This window comes from Octopus bimaculoides, chromosome 13 (assembly GCF_046866305.1).
Source record: "Octopus bimaculoides isolate indiv1 chromosome 13, ASM4686630v1, whole genome shotgun sequence".
Lineage (NCBI taxonomy): Eukaryota > Metazoa > Mollusca > Cephalopoda > Octopoda > Octopodidae > Octopus > Octopus bimaculoides.
The window spans coordinates 20855938-20871470 of NC_142940.1; the positions used below are offsets into that span (position 1 = coordinate 20855938).

General features: G+C 37.9%; 1 protein-coding gene and 1 long non-coding RNA gene across 4 annotated transcripts in view; one reads left to right on the top strand and one right to left on the bottom strand.

Moving 5' to 3' along the window:
- The window catches only part of LOC106870007 (delta-like protein D), a 320127-nt gene that overhangs the window by 91309 nt on the left and 213285 nt on the right, over positions 1 to 15533 (top strand). For all 3 annotated transcript variants that reach the window (XM_089361569.1, XM_089361568.1, XM_089361570.1), the window contains one exon: positions 4647 to 4890. In XM_089361569.1, coding sequence (XP_089217695.1) covers positions 4647 to 4890 — 244 coding nt within the window. The remainder of the gene's footprint in view (positions 1 to 4646; positions 4891 to 15533) is intronic.
- On the bottom strand, positions 14760 to 15356 carry LOC149132827 (uncharacterized). Its single transcript, XR_016244104.1, has 2 exons — positions 15204 to 15356; positions 14760 to 15074 (listed from the first exon to the last, which is right to left on the bottom strand). It is a non-coding gene; the product is annotated as an uncharacterized LOC149132827 (long non-coding RNA).

A 15533-nucleotide genomic window follows, 5' to 3' on the forward strand; every position in this document is an offset into this window, starting at 1 on the left:
TTCAGTGAACACTAGAAACTACATTAATTCTAAACTTACCAAAATATGATGGTTCGTCAACCAGGTCAGCCCAAGGATCGGTGTATGTGGATGATGAATCTGTAAATGCAAATAGACAAAAGATAATAAAAACACACACACTGTCGCAGAGAAACACACAAGTATAAGAGATAAATAAACACATAACACAATTTACACTGTCAACTAGAAATGAATTAGCTCGTAAATTATTAATATTTACCTTCAGAGGAAGTACGTTCATATTGGTCAAAGTCAGAATGGGTAAAGTCTGTAAACAACACAAAAATAATTATAAGAAACATACATGTTTCTGGGGGAGAGTCCGATGTATTTTGAGGAGTATTTTTGTTGCTATATTTATCAAATCTAGCCCCACCTATGTGGTTATTTCACACATACAAATACTCACACATACACACACAATGCAAGCTTACACAGGCTTACCCTCATGTGTGTGACTGCAAATGTATATATACACACACACATACACACATACATATACGCAGATATACATACATGCATAAATGCTTACATACATTGCTACATACCTACTTACATGCATGCATACATATATACATACAAACATACATACATATAAACATACATGAATGCAAACATGTTTACACACTTGCGTATATTCATACACATCAACACATTCATAATATATACACAATAGATATATATATATATATATATATATATATATATATATATATATATAGATAGATAGATAAATACATACATACATACATACATATGTGTAAAGAAGATATACAAGAATCATTGTAACTTTTAAACTATTTTCAGCAAAACTCACCCTGTCTATGAGCTATAGCAGATTCATTGAGATTTCTAGGGAAATCTTCTGTTGGTGTCATGGGGTAAAGGTCTGATAGCGATGATAACGATGAAGTAAAATCTGAGACATCTTCAAAAGTGTCTGCAAGTGTTGGTCGTCGTACGCAGGGTAATAATCTGGAGAAAAAGTTTCGAGCCCCTTTACGAAGTCGCGTAAGGAAGCCCGGTCGGTGTAGAACGTCAGACATGTGGTTTTATCTATTAAAACAAACAAATTATTAGCAAATATATTAACGCAAATCTATGGATTGTAATAGTAACCTACAAGAAGTTAACTGTTAGCAATGGCCAAAGTATCGCAAATGAATGCGGAAAAATATCACGTTTTTCTCACTTCGGTATTATGACGTCATTATTAGGATTTAACCGTCCAAAATAACGGTTTGAATTTCAATTAATAAAATCACATTGGGCACAGACAGTAGTTTAAAACACTTGCATTAAAACACATACATACACCCACTCACATATGTAATCAGAGAGATACAATATCGTCATATATGTGCACACAGGCACAGGTTCAAGCACACACAAAAATTCACATATACTGTATTTTCATGTTTAAATAATATAAATATTATGAATATATATATATGAGCGCGCGCACACACACACACACTTATATATATATATATATCAGGATGGATGTATGCATGCATACATGCATTATAATATGCATTATGTATGTATGTGATTGAGGTGATTTAACAAACGTAAGAAAGGGGCACTCAGCTCGTTTCACAGGAGCCATATATGTTACTTAATGAGATTTTCACTCACCTCCAAGTCATTTAAATCTACGTAGGTCGGTAGAATTAATCTACTTCCTCCGGCATCAAGATGAAAGTCTACGAGCCTACGAATCTGAAGTTGGATAGGACTGTGTTAATCCGATTTTACAGTCTATGTACATATACATGCATACTAATATATATATATATATATGTATATATATATATATATATATATATATATATATATATATATATATATATATATATATATATATATATATATATATATATATATATATATATATGTATATATATATATATATATATATATATATATATATATACAGGCATGCATGAAAGCATACACACATATATGCACACATACATACATACATGCATATATTCATGCATGCAAGCATGCATAGACAGGGAGACTGATAGACAGGCCGTCAGACAGACATACAGACATACAGAGACATAGATAAATAGATAGATAGATAGTTTATATGCATGTATGTATATGTGTGTCAGGATGTATGGTTTTGGTGTTGAATGAGTGTGTTCTTAAACATTTATATGTTACCCCAACTGTCTAAAATAATGAGTCTTGTTATTTGGTGATATTCGAATATTATATTAACGTAACAAAGACGACTAGAACTGAGTGTGGAGGGAATTCAGTTATGACTGTTCTTTTTGAAGTTTGCAGAGACTTGAAAACAGCCTGTTAATGCAGGTACATTTAGTAGAAAACTCCGCATATCGAATGCCAGTACGTCTTGAAAACAATCAGGAGAGTTTGTGGACCGTTTCGGGGCCTTTCTCTCGACGGCTTTACAACGCACCTGGACCCCTTATTGATGTGGGGATCCACTTAATATTTTGACTGATAATAATTCATTTTCAGATCGTCACCTCTCTAGTAGTCGATCAAAAATCATTTTGTATCATCACCTCTCAAGCCAGGTCTCGTCATTCCTTTTCAGCCATATCCGATGGCTAGCCCTCTCTTGTAGACTACTGTTTGCTTGCAGATGTTGGACAACTCTTGATAGCAGCCATCGTTTCAGTCTGGTCCCAATAAAACCCCTACATCCAACTTCTACAGGAAAGTGTACTGCACACTAACCAACACCTATCCCGTCTTCGAGTAGCGCCTCATAACACTCGTCTTTCCTCCTCTGGTTTGCATCTAAAAATCACCCTCATCGTAATAAAATGATAATTTAAAAACTTCCTTAGTGGGCTAATAAATACATTCGTACATATATCTGAGTAAGATTAGGCTACCATTCCTAACTCGTCGTGATATCATTTAATTGAGACTTCCTTAGCTCAACTATAACGACAGATCATACAACGGGGTATAATTGCAAAGCTACTTTCCTAAAGCCACTCTCTCACTAGTCGCACATATATACAGAACAAGGTTTATGTATTGAAAAAGCATTCTATTCTCGCCGCCAAGCACAGAGATTCTTACATAGCAAACTTCTTAAATGGCATCAGGTCCTTCGTGTTTAAGAAAATAGGTCCTGGATCCTGACGGTCATATATTGTGAAATTTCAAGTCCAAGGAATATCAACAATATTCCGAGAAATGCAAAGAAGACCATTGCCAATCATTTCCTTGCTTCGAAGCCAAAAGTTTGGAGTATTTTTTTTAATTAAAATTGTTATGTCCAAGTATATTTCTATTCAAATATATACAATGTACAGGGTGTCCACAAGGTCTGGGTACATGGAGTAAATAAAATCATAGCATAAACAATTAAATATAAGTAATAACAATTTTTGAAAGCATATGTGAATCCTCATGTACTCAGACTTTGTGGACACCTTGTATGTATTAGGGGAATTGATTGAAAAATTCTAATTTTCATACCTATGTTTCAAGCTTTTTGCCTCGATTCTAGACATGTGGTGGGAGGTACAAGTCCTATTTTATCAGATGCGAGCAGTTCATGTCCAATAAAACCCGGGAAAACCATGCGATCTGCTCGAAGCACTTACTGAACATCTCAACCACCTGGAAGAACTCGACATTCCCTAGTTTTTCACAGATGAGAACTTTCCCCAGTATCGGAAAGTGAACAAAAAGAATAATAGATGACTCTGCAACAAGCCTACTGATCGCTTTAGGTATTCTTTTGTGGTCTTTGGTGGTCGTCTTTGGTGGTCTTTGAGGTCGTGATCAATAAGTATCATCTCGTGTATACTCATTTTCCCAGAAATTCTGTTTTCCCGGAATAAATACGGTAGCCTACATCGAGACATTGGGGACAACTTTCAAGCTTTAGATCGAGAAAAGTCCGCGTGAGAGGCACCACCGTTTTCCAGCAAGGCTCAACTCCCTCTCACACAACCGGTACGACCCAGGACTTGTCGGCTGTTACGATCATGTTACCACAAGCCTTTAAACTCCTAACTGTTCTGAGTTAACCCCTCTCGTGAACTACTACATCTGAGGCGTCTGTGAGAAGGACAGCTGAAAGTATGCTCTTAATAGCAAGGACTCATTGATGTCTGCTGTTGGGAGCGATATGGCCAACATGAATAAGATCGACTGATCAAGGTATTTAATCACTTTAGAAGTTGTATCGAGGAAGTAATTGAAGCTGATGGCGGATTTGTTAATTAGCTTTTGCGTTGGGTATGTAAGATCATGCGCAAATTCTATAAAAATATGTTGATTTTTGCAATAAATTGTCTGTTTTCCTTACATTAAAATTTTCTTCTGAAATAGTTGGCGCTTTGTGTGTGTGTGTGTGCGTGTGTGTGTGTGTGTGTGTGTGTGTGTGTGTGTGTGTGTGTGTGTGTGTGTGTGTTCGTGCGTGTACGTGTATGTGTCTGTGTACCTGTGGGCCGTGCGTGTGTGCAAATATATATTCACGTAATGTTTATATGTATATATATGGATACACACACACGCACGCACTCACACACAGACACACGTAAACACACACACACACACACACATACACACACAAACACACACATACACACTCATATATACTCTTTTTCTTGTTTCAGTCATCTGACTGCGGCCATGCTGGAGCATCACCTTTTTAATCAAGCAAATCGACCCCGGGACTTATTCTTTGTAAGCCTAGTACTTATTCTATTTTGCCGAACCGCTATTTCACGGCGACATAAACACACCAGCAGTTTCCGTCTACAAAATCCCCTGACAAGGTTTTGGTCGGCCCGAGGCTGTAGCAGAAGATTCTTTCCCAATGTGTCACACAGTGGGACTGAACCCAGAACCATGTCATTGGTAAGCAAGCTACTTACCACGCAGCCACTCCTGCGTGAATATTCTTTTATTCGTTTGTATATGTTTATTCTTTTACTTGATAACCTTTAGGCATGCTATGAGCCTATAATTCTCTGTTACGGCGGTCTTTTTTAAGTTTGACCACAATGTTTACTCGAGCTCCAAGCGTCATCTACATCTTAAGCAGGCTTCCACGAGATGTTGATATATTTGTCTGTCTTCCTATAATATCCCTTCCTGAGGCCATCTCATTATGTACTACTTTCCAACATAGATCGCGTTAGTGTTACCTAACTAGTTAGTCTATCTATTAAAGTTTATGCATTTACATTGATTAAGCATCTCAGAAACTGAAGTGATGTGTTCCGAGTCTAGTGTTTAAAGCGACGATGCAAGCACGCTGTTATACAACTTTCCGCTAAAGTGAAGGTGCTGTCGTTTAAAGTAGACGTTATTTAACTTTCATTTTTTAAAAATGGAGAGCATTATCGCTACAAGAAGCTGACACATATCTGCCAAAGACATAAATCCATGGAGACCTTTCTCATCCGAATTTTGCATTATAATCGCCAAAATGATTTAGCTTGCGTGGAGCTGATTCTGCTGAACGTGTCAATTACTTCTAATATTCTTTCGCTGTAAGTACCAATATCTTGTGTGGAGGCGCAATGGCCCGGTGGTTAGGGCAGCGGACTCGCGGACATAGGAACGCGGTTTCGATTCCCAGACCGAGCGTTGAGAGTGTTTATTGAGCGAAAACACCTAAAGCCCTACGAGGCTCCGGCAGGGTATGGTGGCGAGTCCTGCTGTACTCTTTCACCACAACTTTCTCTCACTCTTACTTCCTGTTGTGCCTGTAATTCAAAGGGTCAGCCTTGTCACACTGTGACACGCTGAATATACCCGAGAACTACGTTAAGGGTAAACGTGTCTGTGGAGTGCTCAGCCACTTGCATGTTGATTTCACGAGCAGGCTGTTCCGTTGGTCGGATCAACTGGAACCCTCGACGTCGTAAGCGACGGAGTGCCAACTATATTATGTATATAGGCATATGTCTTCGTGTATATATATATATATATATATATATATATATATATATATATATACGACGGTTGTATGAACAGTGTTGAGCCTTCAAGGCCTTTGAGCCTTGAAGTACCTTAATCAGAAGTGTTGTACTCTCTTTTTTTTTGGCGGGGGGGGGGGGGGGCTAAAGACTTTTCATACAACTCTCGTGTGTGTATATATATATATATATATATATATATATATGCAGAGGAGAAAGAAAGAGAGTTGATAGATCGACAGATGCGCTTTTACACATATATACGTATATATATATATATATGTGTTTATGAATATATTGCATATTTAGATGTATTTTGTGCCTGTGTGTGTCTGTGTGTGACTGTGTGTCTGCGTGAGTTCGTGGTTCGTGTGTGTGTGTCTGCGTGTACAATAATGCAGAAACTATGGGAGTCCTTTCGAATACCCGTTTCCTGCTACTAACATTTGCACCCCGGCCAAAATGCTCAGCGGCATTTCGTCCCACTTTACATTCTGAGTTTACTTTCCGTCAAGCTTGTCTCTGACTTTCAACCTTTCAGGGCCGATAAAACAAGTACCAGTTGAGCACTGGGTCGATGTAATCGAATTAATTCGTCTCCCGAAACTATTGGCCTCATGCCAACATTTGAAGCAAATATTAATGAATATAAAAAAGAAAATGATGTTTAATCTTTTATTAAAAATATGTACAGAACTTTTCAATCATTCGGTCATCTCTCCATGAGAGTTGCATTTCCCTTTTTATTATTTGTGAAAATTGTTTTAACTTTAGCAAAAAGGGACAGGCTGTTCTTCATATTTGGCAACCTGGGCCGGATAACTCTGATAGTGTTCTTTTGTTTAGCTGTTCATCTATGCAGCTGGATTTTCAGGTTCATTAGAACGTAGGACAAGTCCTTTGTGTTGTATAGTTATGGCAGCATCTCTATTCAAATATCACGTCGGTGAAAGTGTTTGGCATATCTGTAAAGAATGAAGATAAAAATTATACCAAACATGTATGCATATTTAACTAATCGATGTATAGATCACATCAGATCAAATATTATATTGTGGTATTTTAACGCTGCAAAACATGCAATCATGACTTACCTAATGTAGCCCCAGGTTTACAGACATAGTCACATGACCGTTTACAGAATAAACGATGATCTGTGCGACCTGATGCATCCTGGAACTGCCTTGCATGTAAATGTCGGTGACAATAATTGGAACACGAGGTGGGTCCTCTTCGTTCTGGTTACCATCATCTATACGGTGACAAAAGCAAACATCAATATATTATTTGATACAAATATCTCTTCATATTATACATAAAATGAAACATGGAAATACATTTTGAGAATTACACATACGTATGTATCTACGTATTGTTAACATTTATTTACCAGTATATATATATATATATATATATATATATATATATATATATATATATATATATATGTACCAAAGTAGATAGAAAGTTATATAGGTAGGTAGGTAGGTAGGTAGGTAGGTAGGTAGGTAGGTGAGTGGGTAGGTTGGTAGGTAAGTAGGTAGGTAGGTAGGTAGGTGGATAGGTAGGTGGGTAGGTAGACTGTCACATATGTGAGAATCAGTCGTAACACGTTTTACTATTCAGTGAACACTAGAAACTACATTAATTTGAAACTTACCAAAATATGATGGTTCGTCAACCAGGTCAGCCCAAGGATCGGTGTATGTGGATGATGAATCTGTAAATGCAAATAGACAAAAGATAATAAAAACACACAGACTGTCTCAGAGAAAAACACAAGTATAAGAGATAAAGAAACACGTAACACAATTTACACTGTCAACTAAATATTCGTTAGGTCATAAATTATTAGTATTTACCTTCAAAGGAAGTCCGTTCATATTGGTCAAAGTCAGAATGGGTGAAATCTATAAACAACACAAAAATAATTATAAGAAACATACATGTTTCTGGGGAAGAGTCCGATGTATTTTGAGGAGTATATTTGTTGCTATATTTATCAAATGGTGCCCCAACAAGGTGGTTATATCACACATTCAAATACTCACACACACACACACACACACACACACACACACACACACACACACACACACACACACACACACACACACACACACACACACACACACAATGCAAGCTTACACAGGCTTACACACATGTGTGTGACTGCAGTGCATATATATACAAGTATATATACACACAAATATACTCACATACATACATATATACATAGATACATACATACATACATACACGCATGCATGCATGCATACATAAATACATACATACATAAATACATACATGCATACATACATATGTGTAAAGAAGATATACAAGAATCATTGTAACTTTTAAGCTATTTTCAGCAAAACTCACCCTCTCTATGAGCTATAGCAGATTCATTGAGATTTCTAGGGAAATCTTCTGTTGGTGTCATGGGGGAAAGGTCTGATAGCGATGATAACGATGAAGTAAAATCTGAGACATCTTCAAAAGTGTCTGCAAGTGTTGGTCGTCGTACGCAGGGTAATAATCTGGAGAAAAAGTTTCGAGCCCCTTTACGAAGTCGCGTAAGGAAGCCCGGTCGGTGTAGAACGTCAGACATTTGGTTATATCTATTAAAACAAACAAATTATTAGCAAATATATTAACGCAAATCTATGGATTGTAATAGTAACCTACAAGAAGTTAACTGTTAGCAATGGCCAAAGTATCGCAAATGAATGCGGAAAAATATCACGTTTTTCTCACTTCGGTATTATGTCGTCATTATTTTGATTTAACCGTTCAGACTTACACTTCAAATTTCAGTTAATAAAATCACATAGGGCACAGACAATAGTTCAAAACACTTGCATTAAGACACATGCATACACGCACACACATATGTAATCAGAGAGATACAATACTGTCATATATGTGCACACAGGCACAGGTTCAAGCTCACACAAAAATTCACATATACAATATTATGAATATATATATATATATGGGCGCGCACACACACACACACACATATATATATATATATAGATATATATATATATATACATATATATGTATATATATATATATATATATATATATATATATATATGTGTGTGTGTGTGTGTGTGTGTGTGTGTGTGTGTGTGTGTGTGTGTGTATCAGGATGGATGTATACATGCATACATACATGCTTCCATGCATTATATATGTATGTGATTGAGGTGATTTGACAGACGTAAGAAAGGAGCACTCAGCTCGTTTGACAGGACTCATATATATATAACTGAATAAGAGTTTAACTCACCTCCAAGTCACTTAATCTAAGTCGGTTTGTAGAATGAACAAGAGTCAACGAGCCTGCGTATCTGAAGTTGGATAGGACTGTGTTAAACCGCTTTCGAAGTATATACATACATACTAATATACATATATACATATATATATATATATATATATATATATATATATATATATATATATATATATACCTGCATGCATGCAGGCATACACACATATACATGCACGCATACATACACGTATACATATATTCATGCGTGCAAGCATGCAGAGATAGGTAGACAGATAGACAGACAAACAGACGTATAAACGAACAGACAGTCAGACAGAGAGATAGATAGATAGATAGATAGATTATCCATATGCATGTATGCATGTGTGTGTCAGGAAGTATGATTTTAGTGCTGTATGAGTTTCTTCTTTGTATATTACCGTTTCAGCCACATCCGAAGGCTAGCGCTCTCTCCTAGAATACTGTTTGCTTGCCGATGTTGGACTATTGATAGCAACCACCGTTTCAGTCTGGTCCCAATAAAACCACTACATCCAACTTCTACAGGAAAGTGTACTACACACTAACCAACACCTATCCCGTCTTCCAGTATCGACTCATAACCCTCGTCTTTCCTTTTCTGGGTTGTATCTAAAAATCACCCTCATCATATTAAAATAATAAATTACAGACTTCCTTAGTGGGTTAATATATACATTCGTACAAATATCTGAGTAAGATTAGACTACCAGTTCTATCTCCTCGTGATATCATCTAATTGAGACTACCTTAGCTCAACTATAACTACAGACAACGGGGTATAATTGCAAAGCTACTTACCTAAAACCACTCTCTTACTAACCGCATATATATACAGAACAAGGTTTATGTATAGAAAAAGCATTCCATTCTCGCCGCCAACCACAGTGATTCTGACATACCAAACGTCTTAAATGTCATCAGGTCCTTCGTTTTTAAGAAAATAGTTTCTGGATCCTGACGGTCAGATATTGTTGAATTTGAAGTCCAGAGAAGATCAACAATATTCCCAAAAATTCAATGAGGGCCCTTGCTAAACATGTCTTTGTGTCGAATCCAAAAGACTGGAGCCTTTTTTTAAAAATTAAAATTGTTATGCCCAAGTATATTTCTATTCAACTATATACAATGTATATATATGGGGATTTAAAAGTAAAATTCTAATTTTCATACCTACGTTCCAAGATTTTGGCCTCGATTTTAGGCATGTGGTGGGAGGTACAAGTCCAATGTCATCAGACGAGAGCAGTTCATGTCCGATAAAACCCGGGAAAACCATGCGATCTGCTTGAAGAACATGCTGAACATCTCAACCACCTCGAAGGACTCGACATTCACTGGTTTTTCACAAATGAGAACTTTCCCCAGTATCGTAAATTGAACAGGAAGACTAACAGATGAATCTGCAACAGGCCTACTGAACTCCCTACTGTTAAGTAGGTATTCTTTTGTGGTCTTTGGTGGTAGACGTTGGGGCCTTTGAGGTCGTGATCAATATGTACCATGTCGTGTATACTCATTTTCCCAGAAATTCTGTTTTCCCAGAATATATACAGTAGTCTACATCGGGACATTGGAGACAGCTTTCAAGCTTTAGATCGAGAAAAGTCCGCGTGAGAGGCACCACCTTTTTCCAGCAAGGCTCTACTCCCTCTCACACAACCGGCACGACCCAGGAGTAGTCGGCTGTTATGATCATGTTATCCCAAACATTTAAACTCCTAACTGTTCTGAGTTAACCCCTTTCTCGGACTACTTCATCAGAGGCGTCTTTGAGAGGGACAGCAGAAGGTATGCTCATAACAGCAAGGATTCATTGATGTCTGCTACTGGGAGCGATATGGCCAACATGAATAAGATCAACTGAGCAAGGTATTTAATCACTTTAGAAGCTGTATCGAGGAAGTAATCGAAGCTGATGGCGGATTTATTAATTAGCTTTTGCGTCGTGTATGTAAGATCATGCGCAGTAAATTCTATAAAAATATGTTGATTTTTGCAATAAATACTCTTTGTTTTCCTTACATTAAAAGTTTCTTCTGTAATAACTGACGCTTTGTGTGTGTGTGTGTGTGTGTGTGTGTGTGTGTGTGTGTGTGCGTGTGTTTGTATGTGTGTGCGCGCGTGCGTGTACATGTATGTGTCTGTGTGAGTGTGTGCGTGTGTATGTGTGCGCGCGTGCGTGTACGTGTCTGTGTGAGTGTGTGCGTTTGTGTGTGTGTAAATATATATTCACGTAATGTTGATAATATGCAAATATACGCACACACACACGCACGTACACAGACTCTCACACACAAACATACACACACATATATACCCTTTTACTTGTTTCACTGATTTGACTGCAGCCATGCTGGAGCACCACCTATTTAGTCGAGCAAATCGACCCCAGGACTTATTCTTTGTAAGCCTAGTACTTATTCTATCGTTCTATCGAACACAGAGTAGCTGCGGGCTAGACAAACACATTAATGAGATGAAATGAATGATAAACATGATGGTATAATAGAAGACAAAAGCCGCCCGCCGAACTTTGCTTCTCTAAAACACCGTTCTTTTATAAATAAAATTTACACATTGAGGCTGTGAACCTCGTACATAAAAAGTTCCAAATTATGACATAAATTAAGGCACTTGCCTCTTACAATTTTTCATTATAAGAGTCAGATGACCCCACAATATGAGGCACTCGTCTCTCACATTTTTACGCCCGCCAGACTCATCGCTTCACTCAAGCTCAACGATGGGACTGGGTCGGGCCAATTAACAAGACGGAATTCGCCGATGGGGAAGGAATTCACCACCGTACATATGTCACAATCCGACACGACCTCCGCAGTCACCTGCGGAGGCCAGTCCGGATCGTTAGTACATGTGAGGATTCCCTCCATCCGACCCTTCCTAGTACACTTTTTCACGAATTTATGTCGGGCCCCTCCCATGCGGAATAGGATTAGCCATTCCTGCTCCTCACAGGCTCTCCTCCGTTGGGTGCATAATTCCGTTCATCTTTTTTTTTTGGGGGGGGGGGGGCACTGGAGTAGGGTGCAATACTCCTGCGTGTATATTCTTTTATTCCGTTGTATATGTTTATTCTTTTACTTGATAATCTTAAGGGATGCTATGAGCCTATAATTCTCTGTTACGACGGACTTTTCAGGTTTGACCACAACGTTTACCCGAGCTCCAAGCATCATCTACATCTTAACCCGGCTTCCACTAGATGTTGATATATTTGTATGTCTTCCTATAATATCTCTTCCTGGGGCCGTCTCATTATGTACTACTTTCCAACATCGATCGCATAAGTGTTACCTATCTACAGTTCATGATAGTCTGTCTATTAAATTTTGTGGCATTTACTTTGATTGTCAAGCATCTCAGAAGCTAAAGTGATGTGTTCAGAGTCTAGTGTTTAGAGCAACGATGCAAGCACGCTGTTATACAACTTACAGGTAAGGCAAAGGTTCTGTAGCTAAAAGTAGGCATTATTTGTCTATATTTTTGAAAGGTGGAGAGCATTATCGCTACTAGAAGCTGACACATATGTGCCAAAGACATAAATCTTTGCAGACCTTTCTCATCCGATTTTGTATTATAATCGCCAACGTAATTTAGCTTGCATGAGGCTGATTCTGCTGAACGTATCAATTACTTCCGATTTTCTATCAGTATAAGTACCACTATCTTGGATGATACAAAAGTTTTTAAAAGACAATTTATAACAAGTAATGTAGTCGTATCTCGCTCCTGCAAGCAATATATATAATTTACAGCGACATACATTCACTGAATTTATAACAATTTATCATTTTCTGATTGATTGAATGAATGGGCTTTCTCATATGGAGCTAACAGTTCTGTTTCGATCTCTTTTTTGAGAAGGGCAATCTGCTGTAGCAAATATTACGCCACTCACATGCTAGAAATTAAAATGCTACTACAGAAACTTTTGAAATAAATGTTGTGTGCAGTAGAGATTTGAAGACGACATTAATCGAGGCAAACATCTTCAATCATACTCCCAATCCGCATAAGAGTTTTGTCTTCATGTATCTTTATAGAGTTGCTGTTTTCGCCCTAGATCAGCCGAAATTCACAAGAAATTCGTGAAAAGTAATATAAAGCTGAGAAACAATACTGAAGCAAAATCTCTATGTATGCTCCCATGGTATATAAACGCTCTCTAGTCAATGGGCTCAGGAACCCGAGGAGCGTTTAGGACACAGAAAACTGAAGTAGAAAATGCTGCAGCATTCAATGCTGGAGTCTATGGAAATATGAACATGATTTAGACCATTTATTTGTCCAGCTGTGTTGTCTGACTGCTTACATTTCAAGGAGTAGAAATAGGGCACGGTATGTAGAGGGGTACTGTCTACCATGACAAAAGGATCCTGCTTTGTGTGTTTGTGCGTATGTTTATGTATATATGTGGAGGCGCAATGGCCCAGTGGTTAGAGCAGCGGACCCGCGGTCATAGGATCGCGGTTTCGATTCCCATACCGGGCGTTGTGAGTGTATATTGAGCGAAAACACTTAAAGCTCCACTAGGCTCCGGCAGGGGATGGTGGCGAACCATGATGTACTCTTTCACCGCAACTTACTCTTACTTCCTGTTTCTGTTGTGCCTGTAATTCAAAAGGTCAGCCTTGTCACACTGTGTCACGCAGAATATCCCCGAGAACTACGTTAAGGGTACGCGTGTCTGTGGAGTGCTCAGCCACTTGCACGGTAATTTCACGAGCAGGCTGTTCCATTGGTCGGATCAACTGGAACCCTGGACGTCGTAAGCGACGGAGTGCCAACTATATTATGTATATAGGCATATGTCTTTGTGTATACATATATATATATATATATATATATATATATATATATATACAAACATAAATATATATATATATACGACGGGTGTATGAACAGTGTTGAGCCTTCAAGGCCTTTCAGCGTTGAAGTACCTTAATCAGAACTGTTGTTCTCTTTTTTTTCTTTGGTTTGGGATAAAGACTTTTCATACAACTCTCGGGTGTATATATATATATATGTGTGAGTGTGTGTGTGTGTGTGTGTGTGTGTGTGTGTGTGTGTGTGTGTGTGTGTGTGTGTGTGTCTGTGTCTGTGTGTGTCTGTGTGTGTGTGTGTATGCTCGTGTTTCTGTGTGTGCTTGTGTTTGTTTGTGTGTGTGTGTGTGTGTGTGTGTGTACAATAATGCAGAAACTATGGGAATCCTTTCGAATACCCGTTTCCTGCTATTAACATTTGCACCCCGGCCAAAATGCTCAGCGGCATTTCGTCCCACTTTACATTCTGAGTTTAGTTTCCGTCAAGCTTGTCTCTGACTTTCAACCTTTCAGGGCCGATAAAACAAGTACCAGTTGAGCACTGGGTCAATGTAATCGAATTAATTCGTCTCCCGAAACTACTGGCCCCTTGCCAACATTTGAAAACAAAATTAATGAATACAAAAAAGAAAATGATGTTTAATCTTTTATTAAAAATATGTACAGAACTTTTCAGTCATTCGGTCATCTCTCCATGAGAGTTGCAGTCCCCCTTTTTATTATTTGTGAAAATTGTTTTAACTTTAGCAAAAAGGGACAGGCTGGGCCGGAGAATTTGGCATATTTGGCAGCCTGGGCCGGATAACTCTGATAGTGTTCTTTTGTTTAGCTGTTCATCTATGCTGCTGGATTTTCAGGTTCGTTAGAACGTAGGACAGGTCCTTTGTGTTGTATAGTTATGGCAGCATCTCTATTCAAATATCACGTCGGTGAAAGTGTTTGGCATATCTGTAAAGAATGAAGATAAAAATTATACCAAACATGTATGCATATTTAACTAATCGATGTATAGATCACATCAGATCAAATATTATATTGTGGTATTTTAACACTGCAAAACATGCAATCATGACTTACCTAATGTAGCCCCAGGTTTACAGACATGGTCACATGACCGTTTACAGAATAAACGATGATCTGTGCGACCTGATGCATCCTGGAACTGCCTTGCATGTAAATGTCGGTGACAATAATTGGAACACGAGGGGGGTCCTCTTCGTTCTGGTTACCATCATCTATACGGTGACAAAAACAAACGTCAACAAATCATTTGATACAAATATCTCTTCATATTATACATAAAATGAAACATGAAAATACATTTTGAGAATTACACATACGTATGTATCTACGTATTGTTAACATTTATTTACCAGTATATATATATATATATATATATATATATAT